This window comes from Onychostoma macrolepis, chromosome 09 (genome assembly GCF_012432095.1).
Source record: "Onychostoma macrolepis isolate SWU-2019 chromosome 09, ASM1243209v1, whole genome shotgun sequence".
NCBI classification, from domain to species: domain Eukaryota; kingdom Metazoa; phylum Chordata; class Actinopteri; order Cypriniformes; family Cyprinidae; genus Onychostoma; species Onychostoma macrolepis.
The window spans coordinates 13,742,412-13,762,895 of NC_081163.1; the positions used below are offsets into that span (position 1 = coordinate 13,742,412).

General features: G+C 39.8%; 1 protein-coding gene across 1 annotated transcript; it reads right to left on the reverse strand.

The window, feature by feature from the left end:
• Window positions 1–505: 505 nt before the first annotated feature.
• On the reverse strand, window positions 506–12,759 carry ankrd50l (ankyrin repeat domain 50-like). The gene is given in 8 exon segments (XM_058787962.1): window positions 506–1,595; window positions 1,835–2,134; window positions 2,137–5,433; window positions 6,400–6,647; window positions 10,254–10,975; window positions 11,767–12,032; window positions 12,453–12,506; window positions 12,708–12,759. Coding segments are annotated over 4 exon segments (4,314 nt in total). The 5' UTR covers window positions 10,724–10,975; window positions 11,767–12,032; window positions 12,453–12,506; window positions 12,708–12,759; the 3' UTR covers window positions 506–1,595; window position 1,835.
• Window positions 12,760–20,484: the final 7,725 nt, after the last annotated feature.

A 20,484-nucleotide genomic window follows, 5' to 3' on the forward strand; every position in this document is an offset into this window, starting at 1 on the left:
CCCTCGTGTTTTTCAAAACAATTTTTTTTTTCCTGTTGAACATGAATGTTCAGGCTTTTCTTTTCCTTGCAAAGTATCTGTCAAAGTGACTGCGATTAAGTCATTATAAACTGAAAATGTTTCCTTTCAAAGCTCATTCATTCTTCATGCGTTCTAACTTGGTGCATTCAAGAGACACACGACAACCATATTTGCACAGAGTCATTTCTGTAGAGAGAAATACAAAGAATGAATTGTGACTCAATTTTTTCTTACACGTCTGCAACTACATAGTGTCTTACACCATACTTCTTCCCAAATACATGACAATGACTGAATAATATTTTGGGATGAACTATACCTACTATTAAGCTTGATTTCTGTGACTTTGTAATATAACATATGATAGCTTAACAAATGCTGGAAAATAAATGTGAGGTGCTAAATGATCTGTTGCATGTAAAACAAAGGCATGCCAGGTTTGCTTCTTTCTAGTTCCCACACAAATGTGCACACAGACACAAAATCATATACAGTTTTAATTAGTGCATCTCAATAAATTTTAACATACAAAACCGTATAAACATTATAAATTACCTATGGCAAAATGTAAAATTCACATCACTGTCTCCCGTCGCACCTCTAAGGTTTTCAAGACCTTACGCTTAAATTTAGTAATCAGTGATTTAGTGAGTACGTATGGGAGGTCATATCTTCCTCCCTAACTACGTAACTTTTTCCCATCTCTTTCTGTAATTCAACTGGAATGAAGCTTTAAAATATTAATTTGCCTTGGTGATAGGTCAACTAGTTCACTGTTGACAATACGACAGAATGCGTAATTTAAAACTCTAGGTAAATAAGGAATAGCAATTATGGACACGTCTATGTCCTGAAACAAACAGTATGTTAAATTTAGCACATCTTTAAAAGACATAAACATTGCTGATGACTTCCACTAGTCATGAAAACATCTGGAATATAAAGCCACTAAGCGACAGTGGCGCTTTGAAAAAGCCCTTTTTGTCCCAGGAAGTCCAAGTCTGGGTGCAAATCACAGAATCTGAGCAATGTACAGCAGGTCACCCAAAAAGACTGTTCTGAATGTAGATGTGCTCCAATTTCAACAGCATTCTTATTAGCTCTTATATTTCACCAACATAAAGGTGGTACTGCTGAGCCACAAGGTGTATGAAGATGAAAGAATGAATAGCTCTTTTGTCTATGAAAAGTTGTGTCATTTATGTCGAGTTATGTGCACAAAAATCCCTAGGGTACGTAGATCCATAAGTGTTCCTCTTAATGTAAAAATATGTTCCTGTGATTGTATGACAGAGTATGAGAGAGTGCCAGCTGCTCTCCATTGTGATGGCATGAGGAGGAAAAGCTCTGGAATGTACACAGCTTGAGCCTTTTGAACTCAGGTTCCTCTAGGCTCCCTATGTCTTTCCCTCTTCTTTTGTGCTTTGGGGTCAATGGGTTAAAGAGAAGTGGAGGTCAGTGTGTTATGACTCTCTCATCTGCCATCTTCCTCTACTCTCAACACCTCCCACAAACAGTGCAGAGATTACCCACACAACCCTCACCTCCTTGAACTCCTAAATGTCCAGGTTTGCCTACAAAAGACAAAGTTGTCATTAGAATTCCAGACATTCCAAGTTGCAATCAAAGACTGCAGCTTAAAAAAAGAATGTGGTTCACTTCCATCTGGGATATCTGACAACTGCCCGATAAGACACATTATGGACATTCAAATAAATAAACCTGTCTTTGATCAATTTTTACATTTACAAGACAATCAACAAATTACAAGACAAATGTAATGTTTTATATGTTGAGAAATGTAATGCCTCACCTCAGAGAGGGGTTTCCCGCTTGTAAAGTGCTGCACTGGTTGGCCCTTCAAACTGCAGCTTAATTGCCTGTTTGAGATTCAGCTGGGGGTCAGTAGTTGTCATGTTAAACACAGACTCATCAGGTAAGGCACTATGTGGGGAAATCGCTGCAAGGTCAATGGTTGGAGACATGGATGTCTTTTGAATTCCCCCCCAATCATCTTTTTGTGCATGTGATTGGAAGTGAAAATGCGGGTACCCCAAAGGGAGGCTTTCCCCAATTTTTGTTTGTCGAATTGGGCCCTCTTGGTTTGGCATCACCCTAAGGAAGCCATAACAGAGTTCCACTTTAGATCTACTCCTCCAGCTTGTTTGAGGCTCTTCTCTATCACATCCTCTATGATGTAAGGAGTTTTAGGTTTTAAAAGGTAGTTGCCATCCCCCGAGTATCCAAGCCCTTTTAAGGGTTTGTCTGAGTCCAGGAGTTCAGTGAGTGTGCACTGTTCATTTGTGGGACTGCTCTTGGGAACAGCCTTTTGATTATGCCTAGATGCTCTGCGCTGAAGACTGGCTGGATTTGAACCAGGTAGAGGCAAGGTGGATGGCCGACTGCGGCAACGAGGAAGCGAATGTTGTTGAATCTGCTGGATGAAATTTAGGCTGTCAGCAGGCACAGTCTGTACTGTGGCCAGGGAGTGGCAAGTGGAGGAGGAGGTCTGTGAGGCAGGCATGGAGTGGAAACGCTCTGCAGTGGAAGCTGGGGAACAGGAGGCAGAAACTGAGGTTGAAGATAGAGAAGAAGTTGCTGGGACTCCATCAACACCCACTTCTCCTGAACTAATGGATGCTTGGGTCTTGATTATGGCTGAAAGATAAGAATTGTTGGGAGCACCACTAGGTGTAAACGGTATGAGACCTGAGAAGGGCTTTGCGCCATAGCTCTCCAGAAGTCGCACAATTGTGAAATGACCTTGTTTTCCAGCTACCTTGACTGGGCTGCGACCATAACGGTCCACGTGGTCTGGTTCTGCACCTTTCTCTAAAAGCATGGCCACAATTTCAGCATGCCCCTCCTGAGCAGCAATGCTAAGAGCTGTGGCACTCTGCTGTTTGCAAGCCAGGTCTACGTTAAGACCTTTAGCCCTAAGCAGCAGCCTGCCAGCAGCTGCATGGCCTCTCCAGGCCACAGAGTGCAAAGGGGGCCGACCATCAAGATCTCTAGAATTTGGGTCAGCTCCATATTTCAGCAACAGTTCAATACCTTCCAGGTCTCCTCTCCAAGCTGCTACATGGAGTGCAGTTCGCCCCTCTGCATCTTTTGATTCCAGAGGGACACCGCCTTTTTCAATGAGTAGGATGGCCATGTCTAAACGGCCCTCCAGGACCAGCAAATAAAGAAGAGGTCTTCCTTCAGCATCACGGACATCAGTGTCTGCCCCTCTACGCATCAACAACTCGACAATCTCCCGATGTCCCTGGAGAGTGGCCGCACTGAGTGCAGAGTGTCCATCATATGCACGATGATCAATGGGTGACTTTCGGTCTAGAAGTAGCCTGACTGTACTGCAGTGCCCTTCTTGTGCTGCTAGAATTAGAGGGCTCCGACCCTCTACATCAAGCTCACCTACACGCGCCATGCTACCTTGCTCTGTCAATATTGCACACACACTTTTGTGACCTTCACAAGCTGCAGCATGCAATGGAGTCCAGCCCAGGTCATCTTTGTGATTCTCATCCAAACCCCTGTCCAGCAGTGCTCTTACAACTTCAACACTACCCTTGGCTGCAGCCAAGCAGAGAGCAGTGCGGCCTTCTCCGTCGATGCCATCCACTGCTGCCCCCCAAAACAGCAAACGGTTGACTGTGCCAGCATGCCCCAGAGCTGCAGCTGCAAGAAGAGGAGTGATAGCAGAGGGATGAGATCCAGAACTTTCATCTACATCAGCTCCAGCTTCCAGGAGGAGTTCAACCACTTCCTCGTGCCCTTCATAAGAGGCAAGTAGTAAAGGCGTCATTCCATCTCTGTCCTTATGTTCTGGATCAGCACCTCGCTCCAACAGAAGGCTTACAACCTCTCCATGCCCTCTTCCTCCAGCTGCTGATGGCACACACAATGCAGCAACAGACAGAGCGGTACGCCCTTCTCCATCCGCTAGATTCAAATCAGCCCCAGCATTCAAAAGGATCTCCACTGCCTCTTTGTGACCCATGTAGGCTGCAGCTATTAGTGGAGTACGTCCCTCACGATCTGAGTGGTCTACTTCAGCACCATGATCAAGGAGGGTCAACAGAATTTCCTCATGTCCACCCCATGCTGCTGCTCGCAAGGCTGTCCGGCCATCTGAATCACAGCCATCAATCTCTGCCCCTGCTTCCAGAAGTAGACGCACGGCTTCCTTGTGGCCACCCCATGCAGCGGAGCGAAGAGCAGTCCATCCCTCACTGTCCACATGCTCCAGCAGGGCTTGTGCTGCAGGACTCTTGCTCCCTTGCTCCAGCACCCACTCTAGCAACACCTGCAGCACACCAACATGGCCTTGTCTGGCAGCAAGCGTCAGTGCAGTCTGCCCCTGGTTGTCATTCAGTAAAGGGTCTGCTCCACGGCATAACAGCAATGCTGCTACATCTACAAGTCCAGCATGTGCTGCAGCTGCTAGTAAAGTCCGTCCATCTGATAGGTCTGTACGGTTCACACTGATTCCACTGTCAAGAAGTGCTCTCACAGAGTCTTCCCTCTGTAATGCTCGCCGAACTATCCTGCGTCCTCCTCCAACACAGTGAACCCCGACACTGGAGCTATTGTCTGGTGAACAGCTTGCAGGGTAAATTCCACTTTTCATTAAGAGTTTTAGTACATCTTGCTGAACTAATACAGGTGTATGACTATAAGAACAGTCTTTTCTGGCATTAAGTGCTGGAACTCCAGTCCATAGCAACCACAGTGCCAGGAGGGCTGGTTCCCCTTCATGGACTCCACTGTTGAGGAGGTGGTGGGCCAGCTGGCAAGTCTCCTCTGTACCCAAACTACTGGCTCGAAGAGAGAGGGACATGGCCAAAGAAAGGTGACCATCCTTCACACAACACAGAAACTTCTGTGTGCAGTATTTAACATCAGTTAACCATTCTGAAAAACTGCTATGAAAGAGGAGTTTACTGCCCTCGGGGCCATCTACAAACAGAGATGCCAGAGCCCCCATCTGCGCTTGGAAGTCACCAATCCCAAGGTAGAAGTCACGGCTTTTGGCAATAGTGTAGAGCTGCTCAGCTGTTAGTGGTTGTGGGGATGTCAAAAGGATATTCAGCAAAGGCCTAATATGGACAAACAGTCTTCGAGGAAAGAGGCGCTGACAGAGCCAAAGGTAGAGGCCATTCAGTGTGCCAGGAATGTCCCTAATTTCTCGAAGACCTACTAGACCATGTGCAACACCATCTAGTACTCGCTCAAGAAACAAGAAACAGCCACCGCTTTTTATGTGCAAAAGATTAAGCATTTCAGCTGTCTCTGGTGTAAGTTGTCTTCTCAAAGCCCCGTCCTGGTCAAGCCTCCGCAGGATATATTGCTGTACATCTCGTACAGTTGCAGGCTTTCTTAAGTCATCCAGACACAACCTCCTAAAACCTAAAGGGTAGAGAGGCAGGAGATAAAATCAGAGCAGTGTACACAACAAAATGAGAGATAAAATAAGACACAACAATTGTTAAAGCATCACGATGAGTTTTTATGGCTGCACAATTAACACTGAAATTGCCTTATGCAACAAAAAGCTGTGATTTAATTTTATATACAGTCAGCATGTTCTGTCTGTACAGAACTGTGTGCGAATCTCATTAGTGTTTATTATAGTGTTTATCATCATTATAGTGTCTCTGAGTGGTTCAAAATACATTATGTGTGAGCTTGTGTAAACGCAGTATTAGTATTTTAGTTCACAGAATTATTTTGACATTTGTGTAATTCCAAAAATTTTTTGGGTACTTCAAGTTACTATACAAATTAAAAGCAAAACTATTTGTCAGAATAATTTCCGTATGTTTTTAGCAAACTGCAGTTATTTTTTTCCAGTCTTTTCATCTTGTGGGCTGAGGTAAAACATGATGGCCTTAGAGGCTTTCCAAGCCAAAGTTAAGGACCTTGCATTCAAATGTGTTTATAAAAGCAGAAATATACACACAACTAGTGCACAATAGATTGTAGTCTCTTAACGCTATACTTCAGATCTCATCCACAAGAGCTAATGAGTGTGTGGGACCCTCATCTCATAAGACCAGGTCATTTCATCTAGTAAAAAAACAAAGTACCACAAAGCCATAATACATTGTTATAAGAGCAAAAAGCAAAGAAAAAAGGAGTCACAAGCTGTATGTTTGGGAATACAGAATGTTTGTCAGAATACAAGTATGAATACAAATGTGGAGAACATTATTAATTTTTGACTAAATGGGTTTCTAAACACAGAACATAAAGTCCCTGTACACAGTCTTAACTAAGTTGAACAATGCTCAACACTTCAATAAATCAGTAAAGCTAACCATCTCACATTTCGCTGTGCTTATGAAGTGATTTGTGCATCATCTGAGAGTGTACCTGAAAACATCTTGCAAATGGCTTTGTTCTGGCGGCGTGCAGAGCAGACTAGAAAGATCCAGGGGGGCAGGAGCTGTATGTATTTTAGCAAGAGCTCTGCAATAGAGGAACTGTGAGTAGCCGCAGATCCTGATATTGAGCCTTCTCCAACTCCATTACCTCCACAATACCCCGAGTCCAGTGAATCAACCACAATAAACACACTGTGAGCGGGTGGTGTCAAGGACAAGAGGGGCTCTAATACTGCCCTAAAGAAAAATGAAAAGGAGAAAGAGTTTAAAATAATTAAACATACATAAATAGGGGGCAGGGGGAGGGACATATTTCTCTCAACAACAGTGAGCAAATGAGGAATTCAATCATTTTAAGGATCGGAAATAGGAAAGACATGTCATCACATATGAATGAAAAGTAAATTCAGAACTAAAACAGAGCTTATCTGAGAAGGAAACAAGTGCACAAATGTGGCATTGTTGTGTACAGAATGCAATTATAAGAGGGATTTATTTGGAATAATATACAACATCCTTTAAAAACCATCCAACGAACTCCCAGATTTTCAAAGCTGTCTTATTCTTCATCATTTTTTCTTTTGGCCACTTCGTCTGACTTGAGGTGTGGTTGCAGAGGCATCATGACTCAGTGTTATGGAAGCTCAGTGATTTCCTGTTGCTTCCAGGGCATACCAGTAGACAGTGTGAAGGTGCTGCTTCCTTATCAAACTCACATTCACATATCTGTGTTGCTCTTATCACTGACCCACTTGACTCTTGTATGATTGCCCTTTTAATCAAACACTTAAATGTGATATGATTTATGATAATATGCTTTCATCTATCCCAGCTTAATATGCAGGGAACTAAACAACTCGTAGGTTGATTTCCAAAAACACTGAGGTGCTCTGTTAGTATGAGCATCATGAAACAGCCAAATAAATTAATCTATTTAAACTTCCAACACCTTTCATCTAAATATTTTCCAATAAATGTAAAATATCTCTTTTTATAATCAATGAGTAGAAGTCTTGTTTTAAATAACTAATTTTATATATATATATATATATATATATATATATATATATATATATATATATATATATATAGATAGATAGATAGATAGATAGATAGATAGATAGATAGATAGATATTATATACACAAAAACAAAACACCCAAATTCGGAAATGTTGGGAAGTTTTTTAAAATTTGAATAAAATGAAAGCTAAAAGATTTTCAAATCACATGAACCAATATTGTATTCACAATAGAACGTAGATAACATATCAAATGTTTAAATTGAGAAATTTTACTAATTTATGCACAAAATGAGCTAATTTCAAATTTGATGCCTGCTACAGGTCTCAAGATAGTTGGGACTATATATTTATAGTCCGTAATGCATCATCAAATGTCTTTGTACCCCTTTTTTTCTTTTTTCTAATTTTCACATCTGCTTAATTTGGCCCATGGACTTTTTTGAATTCTTTATTGGTTTTATTTAATCGCATAGAGAAAATTAATTGAAATAATACTTTGCCTAATGGAAATGCTGCATTCTGTTTAGAGTCAGCATAGCTCATAGTTCCGAGAGTCGTGTTATTACTTCTGAGAGTAATAATTAATATCAGCACTTGTTTTCTTTAATAGTATAGCATTTTAAACAGCACACCTTATTTTGTCTGTTTTAGTTAAACAGTTCAGTATTGAACTTCCTGTCTCATACTGCACCATAAAATACATAGTCATAAGCATGCCGTGTTTATCGGATCCTTATCTCCAACACGTGGGCTCACATAATTTGTTGAGCTAATGCCCTTTTAACATGCTCACAGATCACAGCTTGAGCCGAACAACCTAATAAATGTTCTTCCTGACTCATTCTGTTTACAAAGACAAGCTATGGGCTTGTCTTAACCCCAGGAATGGTCATGCTAGTTAAAGTTGTCAAACAGAGAAGGGTTAAGAGATCAAACCTAAGAGAAGAGTTACGTGAAACTTTTTATACTTTAGTAGTGAACAAAATGGGAGGTTTAAGGCTTTTGATCATGGCAAGGCAGCTGAAGGTTAAACTACATGATTTACAACCAACTACTGCTTCAGCTGGAAACATCTGCAAGTCCTCATTGCCAAAATCAGATGAAGTCCAAACTTGAACTGAGAATAGGTTACAGTTGCTATAAGTACAATTCCATTGCACTTGGCAAAACATTTAGTGATTTAATCTACTTACAATACAATAATGCTAAAGGAATTTTCTGTTTACTACAACTATATCTCTATCTATAGAGCTTCAAACTGATGAACATCATAATTATTTTCTGATGACAGAAGTTCATGTCCTGATAAAATAAACTGTCCTCATCCTTTTAAATAAACAGTGTTAATGATAGCTTATGTACATCAGAGAGCATGCTGAATACAGCAGGGACTAATGCTCGCATTTCACCCCTAAACTAAACCTTCTTACATTCTCTCGCCAGGACCAGAGAAAAACATCACAACAGTTTGTCAGCATGTGTAAGGCAAATGTGAAATGTGGGCCCGTACGTCAGATCTGTGAGGGAAAACTGAAAGAACCAGTGTAAGAGCAAACACTGAAAGAAGATAAATAGAACAGAGAAAGTTGTCAGTGTGGCGACCTCCCCGAGAGACACAAACTCCACAAACTAGTGGCACGACTCTCGGTCTTTACCCCCTTTTTTCCCCTGAAGGTTGTAAATAGCGTCATCCATCTGCACTGAAAGCTGGGCTATTGTGATAACTGTGAATAGGCGTCATTATTGCGACGAGAGGAATAAATAAATAAATATATGTGACAGAAAAGCAGAACAATAGTCCCCTTTCCTGCTTTTGACAAAGTCTTTCTGAAGGGTATCAGACGAAAATACGATGGAGGAGGAGAATATAAGGGGTGAGAGGGTTTAGTAGGAAACAATAAAAGAAACCTTGTTCAAGCAAGATGCCATTGAGCGCATTTACATTCACAACAAACACTAAAAACATCAGCTTGTAAAAAAAATTAGTTTTTTCCCCCTCTGGATTTGACAACCAAATAGCAAAGACAAAAATGCACTAATTTTTTGTCTTTTAAAAAAGGCTAAGAGAAAGCTGTGTGGATTATATATAAAACGAGCGTCTTCTGCAATGACACTTTATTTGTTAAACAAAACGTCACAAATTGAAGGTATAATTTGATCTTAAAATTCCATGTTAAATGCTACAATGTTCTGGAGCCTGACACTCTGTTAGACAAGAAACACAGCAAAATGTCTTAAGTCATTTAAAGGCCCCACTGAAGTGTCATTTTCCTTGCACAAACAATGTGAAATACAGAGGGAGAGTGTAAGGTACACCAAAGGCCTAGCTGTGAAACATCTGGGATTTCTCACAGGAGTAATGCTTGGAGAGCAAACACGAAATGCTTGGAGAACTAAAGGCTGACAGAAATGAGTTCAAAGGGATCTTGAACAGTGAGTGATTTGCTGCAGAGCAAAAGCAAGAGAAAAATGTGAGAAATTCAGAGAAAGGGAAAAGTGTTTTTTAGTGAATTTAAAATGTTATAATTTGTACATTACACAAAACATGATTTTCAAGAAGAATCTGAGTAAGTACTTGAAAAATAAAAAGTAGTATTATGGCAGAGTTACATATTTCATGTTTTAATTATATATTTTTTCTATAAATATATAGTTTAATAACAATATAATTGTATTTACTCATCATGTTTAAAAATAATTAACTGATGTGTTCATTCCCATAAATTTCTACAGTTCAGAAGGAATATGCCGTCTAAAAAAAACAAACTCTGAAACTTTCTATCCAATTATGATAAGTGACATTGCGATGAATAAACCAACCTTTTAAAAGTGTCATCAGGTTCTCTTTGGCAGTGGAGGGGCTCCAGGACAGCAGCAATAGCAGCACTGCTTATCGCTTTCACATAGTTCGGTCCCAGAAGTGGACTTTCCTTCAGCTGTTCAACCAGCCCCAGGACAAATCTCCACACTTCAATACTTCCCACATGTTCTCGCTGGCAATAGTGCCAGGCCAAACACCGTGACGCCAACCCCGCCGCCCTGCATGCTTCCGACTGGGGCCAAACCAGTTCTGTGAGGAGTGCTGTCTTACCCGTGCCTGGGCCCCCAGTCACTAGGACCCCTGGAGAGACACGGGCCATTCCCTCCACGCTCTTGGTGGAGTCTCGCGCCTCTAGGCATCTTTGTAGCTTCTCGAGGGCCCATTCACGGCAGTAGAACCGCCGGCCCCGTAACAAGCTGGGTAACATGCTCCTCATCTGGCCCTCAGGAGATGAACAGGGATGGACCATGAGGATTTACCTTCTTCCATAGTCCCTAATAGAACAAGCGAAGCAGGTGGCTCTTAGAATCTCTTCAAACAGCTTGCACTGACGTTAACACAGAAGAAGCAGTGGGGTTCGGTTGGGCCGTATGCAAATGTTTGCTACCGAACGGTTTCCGGCATAGAGAATCAGAGAGAGTGTCCTCAGATGACTGTTGGCTGCAGGTGTGTTTGTATTTTGCAATCCTGTAGGTCCAAGTCATGCTGCTAGTCAGAAGCCCTGTAAGACAAAACAAACATAAAGCTTGATGAGAAGGGTGTAATTCGGTTGATGTTTAAATACTTTCTCCTAACCCAGTTTAATATGCAAGTCACAAGTCATAATAATAATAATAATAATTCCTTTCATATATAAAACACAGCTCAAAGTGCTTCAGGTCAACAAATAAAAAAAACAGAATAATTAAAATAAAACAGAAGTGAAACATTTACAACAGGAAATATAAAAGTATACAATTAAACAGATTGCGCCACACTAAACTATTGGTTGCGCCGATGTTGCTGTGTCTGACTGGTCAGGATGCTTCAAAAAAACTGAAAATATGTTTTGTAGAACAACAATGTTACACCATTCACAGAGATTAATTTGTGAGTGGCTTACTTTATGAATGATATCTTGGCATAGGCTACTGTATTGTAAATCTCAAGCAATCTGGTGGTGCTGAGTTTAGCCATTATGCTCCAAAAGCATGGAAGCTTTTACCGATTGAAAACAGTCATTATTTTCTCAAATCTGTTTGGTGATGCTAGCGGCACAGAAATTACACACTTCACCTTTAAAAGAAAGCTTGGCATTTAACTCAGCCATGACATGTGAGAAGGAAAGGTTGAGAGGGAAACAGAAAAAGAAAGAGGGGTAGAACGTATCTGTAAAACTCCCATGAAAGCGAGAGCTCGGATATGCAAGTGAGTCAAGGTGCTGACCCAACCCTCAACTCAAACTGTCCTATGCAATAAAGAAATAAACTTAAAGAGAGATCAGTGAAAGTGTAAGACAACACAAAATCTTACCTTTGAACTGCACTGTTTCATGTTTTTCCCTAATGTTTTCTCCATGGCAGTGTTCAGTTTCGCCTCAAATGTATTACTCTCTCTTCACGTCTTTCTGTTGCTCCTTTCTTCCTCCTCACAGGTCTTACGGTTTTGCTGGACAGACTGAAATGTACTCCTCCTTTCGCATATTCTCCTCGGCTCCCAGCTGCTTACCGGTTTTTCTGGTCCTTTATCTCCTCCCCTCCTGCTCCTTAACATGTCAGGGCATGAAGTGAAATAGCTGACTGCAAGAAAGAGAGAGAGCAAGAGAGAGAGACAGCATGAGTAAGGGAGGAGTTAGGGTTTGGGGTCAAAGTTTAAATACAGATGCATGATGTCATATAGTGTTTCTGTTTCTTGCTTGCTTTCTTTGTGCGCACACATTCTCTTAAGAGAGCGAAAAATCATGGACAGGATCCAGACTGTTGCTCTAAATATACCTCACATGTCTGCAATTTATTAGAAGCCATAAAACAAAACAGAAGTGCCTTCAGTGAACAGCAACCTCATTACAACAAATGCAGTGCTGACAGTGTTTTTTCACAAAATGTCTAAATCAATAACATATGGTGGGGGGGTGGGGTAATGTAGCGGTTAAAGATACAGGCTGTCTGCCCAGAGGTCACAGGATCAAATTGTTACGGATCATCCATGAATCCTCTAACCATTGCATCCTCGAGGGAAGCGCCTATCCCAAGATTGCTCCAGGGGGACTCTCCCTGTAATTACAGTACTGTGGGTTACTTTGGATAAATGAGTCAGATGAATAATAAGTAGTTAAGTAATATATGTGCGTTTTAACTATGTTAGCATGTGTGAGTGACACAGGGGTCAAAATAAAAGGTAAAAAATAAAATAAAATAATTTTCCTGAATATATTTGCTGGCTTTCTAGACTTATAAATATATAGAAATGCTTACTTTCATTTCATTTTCAGTCTTTTATTTCCAAAAATGACTGTGATTTTGCTGTTGATGACAAATTAACATAAAAGATATTTATTCATAGATCACATCACAACTTACTACCTTATACAAAGTATTTAAAGTTGCATTGCCAAGACAACCAAACTGGATACTACTCATAAGGCTCATGATATATCTATATATGATATACAGTATATAGCTGTTAATTATTAGTCCTCACCTGTTTATAATTACAGTTGTGACAAACAACATATTTTTCTCTGTGTTAGAATAGATGGGTAGTTGACTGAAAAGCCTGGCATACTACATGTATCAACAGAATTATATAATTCTTGTATACATACCATAATGTAATTATTATAACCTTTTATAAATTAAGAGACGACATGGAATATTTGCACTTGGCAATTTAAAAAAAAAAAAGGTTAGGGGATTTCAGAAACATAACAGAAATTATGGAAATTTACCAAACAATTTTCACAGCTTTGCAACCCTACTTGAACTGTGCTCAGATAAGGGAATTTTCAGGTCGGTTATTTACACTGAACAAAATTATAAACGCAACACTTTTGTTTTTGCCCCCATTTTTCATGACCTGAACTCAAAGATCTACTTTTTCTATGTACACAAGAGGCCTATTTCTCACAAATCTGTCTAAATCTGTTAGTGAGCACTTCTCCTTTGCTGAGATAATCCATCCACCTCACAGGTGTGGCATATCAAGATGCTGATTAGACAGCATGATTATTGCACAGGTGTGCCTTAGGCTGGCCACAATAAAAGGCCACTCTAAAATGTGCAGTTTTATCACACAGCACAATGCCACAGATGTCGTAAGTTTTGAGGGAGCGTGCAAATGTCCACTAGAGCTGTTGCCCGTGAATTGAATGCTCATTTCGCTAAGATCAGCCGTCTCCAAAGGCGTTTCAGAGAATTTGGCAGTACATCCAACCGGCCTCACAACCGCAGACCACGTGTAACCACACCAGCATCTTCACCTCCAAGATCGTCTGAGACCAGCCACCCGGACAGCTGCTGCAACAATCGGTTTGCATAACCAAAGAATTTCTGCACAAACTGTCAGAAACTGTCTCAGGGAAGCTCATCTGCATGCTCTTCGTCCTCATCGGGGTCTCGACCTGACTGCAGTTTGTCGTCGTAACCGACTTGAGTGGGCAAATGCTCACATTCGATGGCGTCTGGCACTTTGGAGAGGTGTTCTCTTCACGGATGAATCCTGGTTTTCACTGTAAAGGGCAGATGGCAGACAGCGTGTGTGGCGTCGTGTGGGTGAGCGGTTTGCTGATGTCAACGTTGTGGATTGAGTGGCCCATGGTGGCGGTGGGGTTATGGTATGGGCAGGCGTATGTTATGGACAACGAACACGGGTGTATTTTATTGATGGCATTTTTGAATGCACAGAGATACCGTGACGAGATCCTGAGGCCCATTGTTGTGCCATTCATCCACGACCATCACCTCATGTTCAGCATGATAATGCACGGCCCCATGTTGCAAGGATCTGTACACAATTCCTGGAAGCTGAAAACATCCCAGTTCTTGCATGGCCAGCATACTCACCGGACATGTCACCCATTGACCATGTTTGGGATGCTCTGGATCGGCATATACGACAGCATGCTCCAGTTCCTGCCAATATCCAGCAACTTCCCACAGCCATTGAAGAGGAGTGGACCAACATTCCACAGGCCACAATCAACAACCTGATCAATTCTATGTGAAGGAGATGTGTTGCACTGCGTGAGGCAAATGGTGGTCACACCAGATACTGACTGGTTTACTTTTCAGATCCTAATGTCTAATCAGCATCTTGATTATGCCACACCTGTGAGGTGGATGGAGTATCTCGGCAAAGGAGAAGTGCTCACTAACACAGATTTGTGAACAATATTTGAGAGAAATAGGCCTTTTGTGTACATAGAAAAAGTCTTAGATCTTTGAGTTCAGCTCATGAAAAATGGGGGCAAAAACAACAGTGTTGCGTTTTATAATTTTGTTCAGTGTATGTATACACTTATCCTCTTTACATTCATGCTGTCTCAGGAATTGTTTCGTGTTTCATATATGCTTTGCTGTTTTAATTTTTCTGATAGAGGCGGTTTAATGACAAGTTTCAATGTGACAGCTTTTCCTGTATAAAGTAGTGTGACTTATAGTGTTAAGAGAACTGCATCATATTCCTGGGCAATAACAGCTGAAGTTCAGCTGCATGTTTTGTCAAATAAAAAAGTTAATGTATATGTCATGTCAAATACCCGAATACAGGTTAAGTTTCATTACAGGTTAAATTACATTTGGCTTGGATTAAAAAGCAGACATTTTGGACAAAGAAAAAAAAAACTTGTCAGAATAATCAAACTCTGCCCTTCTAATATAGAACAACATGCATTACACTTTTATATGCTACACAGACTTATTAAGGCTTATTCATTTAGCTGAAGCTTTTATCAAAGTAATCTGAGGTTACGCATCTTGAGCAAAAACACACCTAGTTGACCTCTAACCTTTCAGTCACCAGCCATTTTTATCCATTAGGCTACACAAGTCCAACTAAGTTCTGTCAGATCAATGATCCAGGAAGCCAATATAAGAACACAGTTGATCGCAATAAAAAGATTTAGAAACCTCACCTGTACACTCGTTTTCCAGCGTTCTGAATACCGTTTAATTCACCGGAACTAGAGACTAGTGCAGGTTACAGGTGCCGCATCTTCATCATTCTGACGCCCACCGCACTACACTTGCACAGCAGGAACCCTAAGCCTTTGGATCCTTCACGACTCAACGGTGCAATTTAAATAACCTGTTCATTTCTCGTCAGCATGGCAACAGATCCACGCGTGTCCACAGTATCGCTCCAAGGCACATCTGTGGTCGAATCCACGCACTCAGACGCGTTGGTTCTGTACAGTGTACGGTGGATGTTTGGTTACATGAAGCGTGATGTTATTCTGCGTCGTGTCCGTCGATAATTCCTGAAGGTTTGTACAAACGCAAATGACTTAATTAATGTCCGCAAAAAATAGAGCAGATCGTGCGCTGCTCACACCATGGAAGTCTGTGGCAGCTCTAAGTTTTCATGCATCTTGATTGGTTTATCCCGATCGTGATCGTAGTGGTCCACGAGGGGGCGCGTTTGTTAAGTAGTATGAGATAACAGTTTAATGCACTTATAATTCAAAATGGTTAATATTGTAAATATAAATAAGCAAATATAAATAGACGCAAATATACTATTGGAGGTTAAAATAAGACCCAGACGTTTGTGTGAAATTCATTTTTATAGATGTTTTTCTTAGAGGCTTTGTTTGTTTGTTTGTCAAAATGAGTTGCTGAAATATAAGGATATCATTTCATCCTGGCAGCTCTTAATTACACAAATTGTGACATTTTTGCCTTTCTGTTGCCTGCTGAGAATGTTTAGGAACTGCTTGATGTTTTGACCTTTCTGGCACAAGAGTATTCTTTACAATAGGCTATTTTCCTGTTTCTGGGATGCACTGGAAATCCTCTGGTGTGATTTTTGCATTTGCGAGGCAGGACCAGGAATTCAGAGAATAATGCTTGGAATAAATTCACAGCCAGCTTCCTGACTATAGTAACACACCTGCACCTAAAGTTGTCTTCCTCTTTCATTTCACACTTGGCAAACTGTCAAAAATGTCTATACAGTTTTCAGTCGCTTATAATGATCCTTCACTTTGATTATAATAATTATATTTTCTAGATAGGCTACAGCAGATCACCACTTTAATGCTATAATTAACAGGAGCAAGGAAGATATACGCACACAGAGAAACATAGACTGAAATTGGTCTGAGATGTTAAAATGATTGCATCTGGGTCTGAGCAATGCATTCAGCTTTTTTCCCTCTCACATGAATCAATTTTCCCTCCCACACAAGCCTATAACTTTGCATTTGCATTTGTTGCCTGGAGCTCTGCTCAATATTACAACTAGAACAGATATATATTTCTTAAGAGAATGGAGCAGAGATGGTTCACATCTGTGACCGTTCTGTGTAACACAAGGCTATGTAAACATTGAGCAGACAAAGTCCAGACATGCCAGATATGAGATTGTGCATTAACAGTTTCTGGATGCTGTGATTGAACACTGAGGCAAGTACAAGGCTGCAGGGGATGATAATGTTACATAATTTTACTAACAGGGTTTTTGTTGTTATGCCCAGACACCACTGTAATACACTCTGGCCATGTCAGGAAAACACAGTTGTGTTACTAGGCCTCCATGTGATCGGCTTTAGTCTCTGTGCCCCAGGTGCTTTCAGTTTTCTGGAGTCAACTGTGAGTGATAGGGCAGATGGCACAGTGTCTGCATCTTTTTTTTTATCTTTTATTTTTTTTTTATCTTAGATTCATTTTGTTCACATATACTGTAAGAGCTCTTATGATGCGCTCTCACATTTGCATATTCAAATCGTGAAACTGACTTTCTAGTTGCCATCTACATAGACTATAATATGCAGGTCAATGAAAGGATCTAATTTGTCCTAATAAGTGCAATGGTAGTGGGATTACTTGGGATGGTGTAAACCATAAGTCTTTATGGAAGCTTCAATCCCTTATTAGTGCTCTACGTCGTCTGTTCTTTTCACAACCTCTGTTTGGTTTGCTTTTAAAACCTTGACCCTGCATGTTACTTAACCGCTTGCAGTGGGCATTATGCATAATGCTCTTTGCATACATTACTTGCCTTTTACTTACTGGTTTGAGAACCTCACACTACACAGAATGTGTCAAGATGAAATATTACACTTTTAAAAAATAAATAAAAATGAATTAATCAAATTGTTGGTTCCCCAAAGAATGTTTCTATGAACAGATTTTCTTGTAAGGAACATGTTAAAAGTCTAACTTTTTCCACTAAAAAGGACCTTGCGGAATGGAGAGGTTCTCCATAATGGGTTAAAGGTTCCATCTTATTTATGACTTAAACTGTTTACACACACATATTAGTGCCTTGACAGCAATATTTTTGTGGGTGCTACCTTTTATGTTACTTCTTTTTGGGGCATTCATTTGCATTCATTCATTTTAACATTTGTGATGTGCAATGGACAAGCAGTGACAAAGCAAACAGTTGGTTAGGTTGCTGAGCCGGTCCTTGTCCAGCAGGGGGAGCAACAGTCTTTTAACCATTGTTTTGCCAAGCCACTCAGTTGTTGAAGCATTGCTATTAATTCCTTAGGCCTCAACTTTTACACTATAGGTTTAGACCCAGTTATTGGTTCTGAGGTGGGCAAACCAATTTCAAAAGTTCTCTATGTGCTCAATGCGACGTGACCAACAGGGAGAGTGAAAGAGAGGATGGTGTTGTTCTGAATTCTGACCCCTGCCAGATTACTACCCCCCTAGTATTGGTAGGTTTAGGGTTAGGTGTGGGGGAGGGGTTAGGATTAGGGGTGGGGTTAGGATTAGGCAATCAGGTAGCGATTTCAACGAGAGGGGGTAATAATTTGGCAGGGAGTCGAAAATGGGCACAACACTGGTTCTGTGTGATCTCTGGTAACATTTAAAAACACTCTAGATGAAAATCTTTGAATCATTTTCAAGTTTTTGTTGATCTTTCTTTATCTTGCAACATGACTGCCACTATCAGTACTAATAAATGTAAATAAATATTATACACTTGTCCTTTACATTAAAAACAGATATTGGCCCTGCTTGAAATGTTATCACATGATAACATTACGTAACATTTTGTCTATTTTGAAACATTTCTCAATATGTGGATCTTAAAAGACTGCAAGGGGTTTCATTTAATGTGTCATTTTTTTTTCAAATGTGCTGCAGAATTTAGTTATTGTAAGTTCTATGAAAGATATTGCCCCTATTTAATTTAATCATTTTTAATACATAAAAGTGCCACAATAGAGACAGACTTGTATGAATGTATTTTCATTATATACTTTACATTTAGCAAAATATCTTATACTTAATATCAATCTATTTATCTATTTGTGTTCATCGATAGACATTTAAAGAGAGATAGAACAAACAATTTTTCAAACAAAATATTTCGCCAAAAGAAATTTGTTCATACTATAAAATATTATTCATAAATATTTAATTGAGCTAAACTTTCAGTTTTTTTAACTTTAGAAATACATATTATGATTGTCTATGTTCATCACAGTTATACAGTTTTAGATTTATGTATACTTTTTGAAGCATGTACATGTCATGTTCAAGGTCACACTTATATAATTCATTAGGGCCAAAAATGTTTCTGTAATAATAATCATAATAATATGAATAAGAAAATGAATTTGGTCTTGCAGCAGTTTTTAATAATTATCTCGAAATCTTCCAAAATAATTAATTGTTCAAATGAAAATAAGTTAAATATGAATAATAACTAGATATTAAAATGGTTGTGTAAATAAATGACCAAGGAATAAATAAATAAAAAACATAGTGGTCTGGATGTAACCCTAAGATTCTTATATGTGCAGTTGCATTGCAGTTAATTTATAATGTTGTTGAAAACATATAGCCTTTATATTATAGGAAGGGGGTCACTCCTTCCACAAAAAGGGATCAGCATTTGGGGGTTCTGTGGCATTATAAAGTTTGAAAACTGATCAACTAAATAATATAAAATAACGTGATGTAACAGTTTGACAAGCAGTTTGAAGTATTTAATTTCTTTATTAATTTGAAGTCGGCAAGACACTCTTGCTTATATGTGCGTATTAGTGTGATTAGTGTACCTGCTTCCATGAGTATTTCAACAGAGCAAAACAGTCTGTTAATGATCACCATATCAAACTAAACTGCAGAGGTCAACACTTCGTATTGATTGTTTGATGTTATTTGGGAAAAGGTAACAACCCATTTCATTTGGGTTTTCTAGAAAATTCAGTCCTATACATGCACAAAGCAACAGAACAAACATGCATTTGTGCTCACGTCGACTTTTCATCATTTTTTTTATCAATAAATCTTCAGCAGTAAATTCTGTTTCTGCAAGCAATTGTTCACATCAGTACAAGAACTACAAGAGACAATTTATGCATGCTTTTCAATGCTAGGTTCTTTCAAATGCATACTTCAAATTCTACAAGAATTGTCCCAACAAATTGGAAGAATGGGCCAAAAAACTATAGAGCCTTTTGAATTATAATTTTTTTTAGTGACTGACCTATCTGATAGCTTCATCATTTTTACACCATATGCTTCATACATGAATGTGACTTTGTTTACAATGTTTAGAATTGTAAACTTATTTGGGGTTATGCATACGCCATGTTATTCAATTTTTGAACTATCAATTTTTAAAAAAATTGGAATTTGTTAATAAAGAAATAGAAGAAATAAAGTGCATGCAATTACTATATACAGCATAAAATGCTATGTACTCTTCTGTATATTCCTAAGTAAGAAAGTTTGCATGCTAGTGCATATATGAACTTTCATGCCAATGACTGCTGACCTGCAAGGGGTTTCTGATAATATTTCATAATACATGCCAAGTCTCATTACAACCATTATACATGGATCTTTGCATTGCTCAACTCATGTTACCTGTACCAACCCCAATACCCCACCAGAAAATTCCTTGTACCTTGACCAGCTTGTGGATGGGGGAGTCAGGGGAAGCGTGCAACGTGCGTACGTGTGTTGTTTAGTGTGAGCATGTAACTGAATGTCCCTTCCTACGCAAATGGGGGGCGTACGTGCCGTCTCCAGTGTGCTTGCAAGATAGTCTCTGGTGGAGGGTATA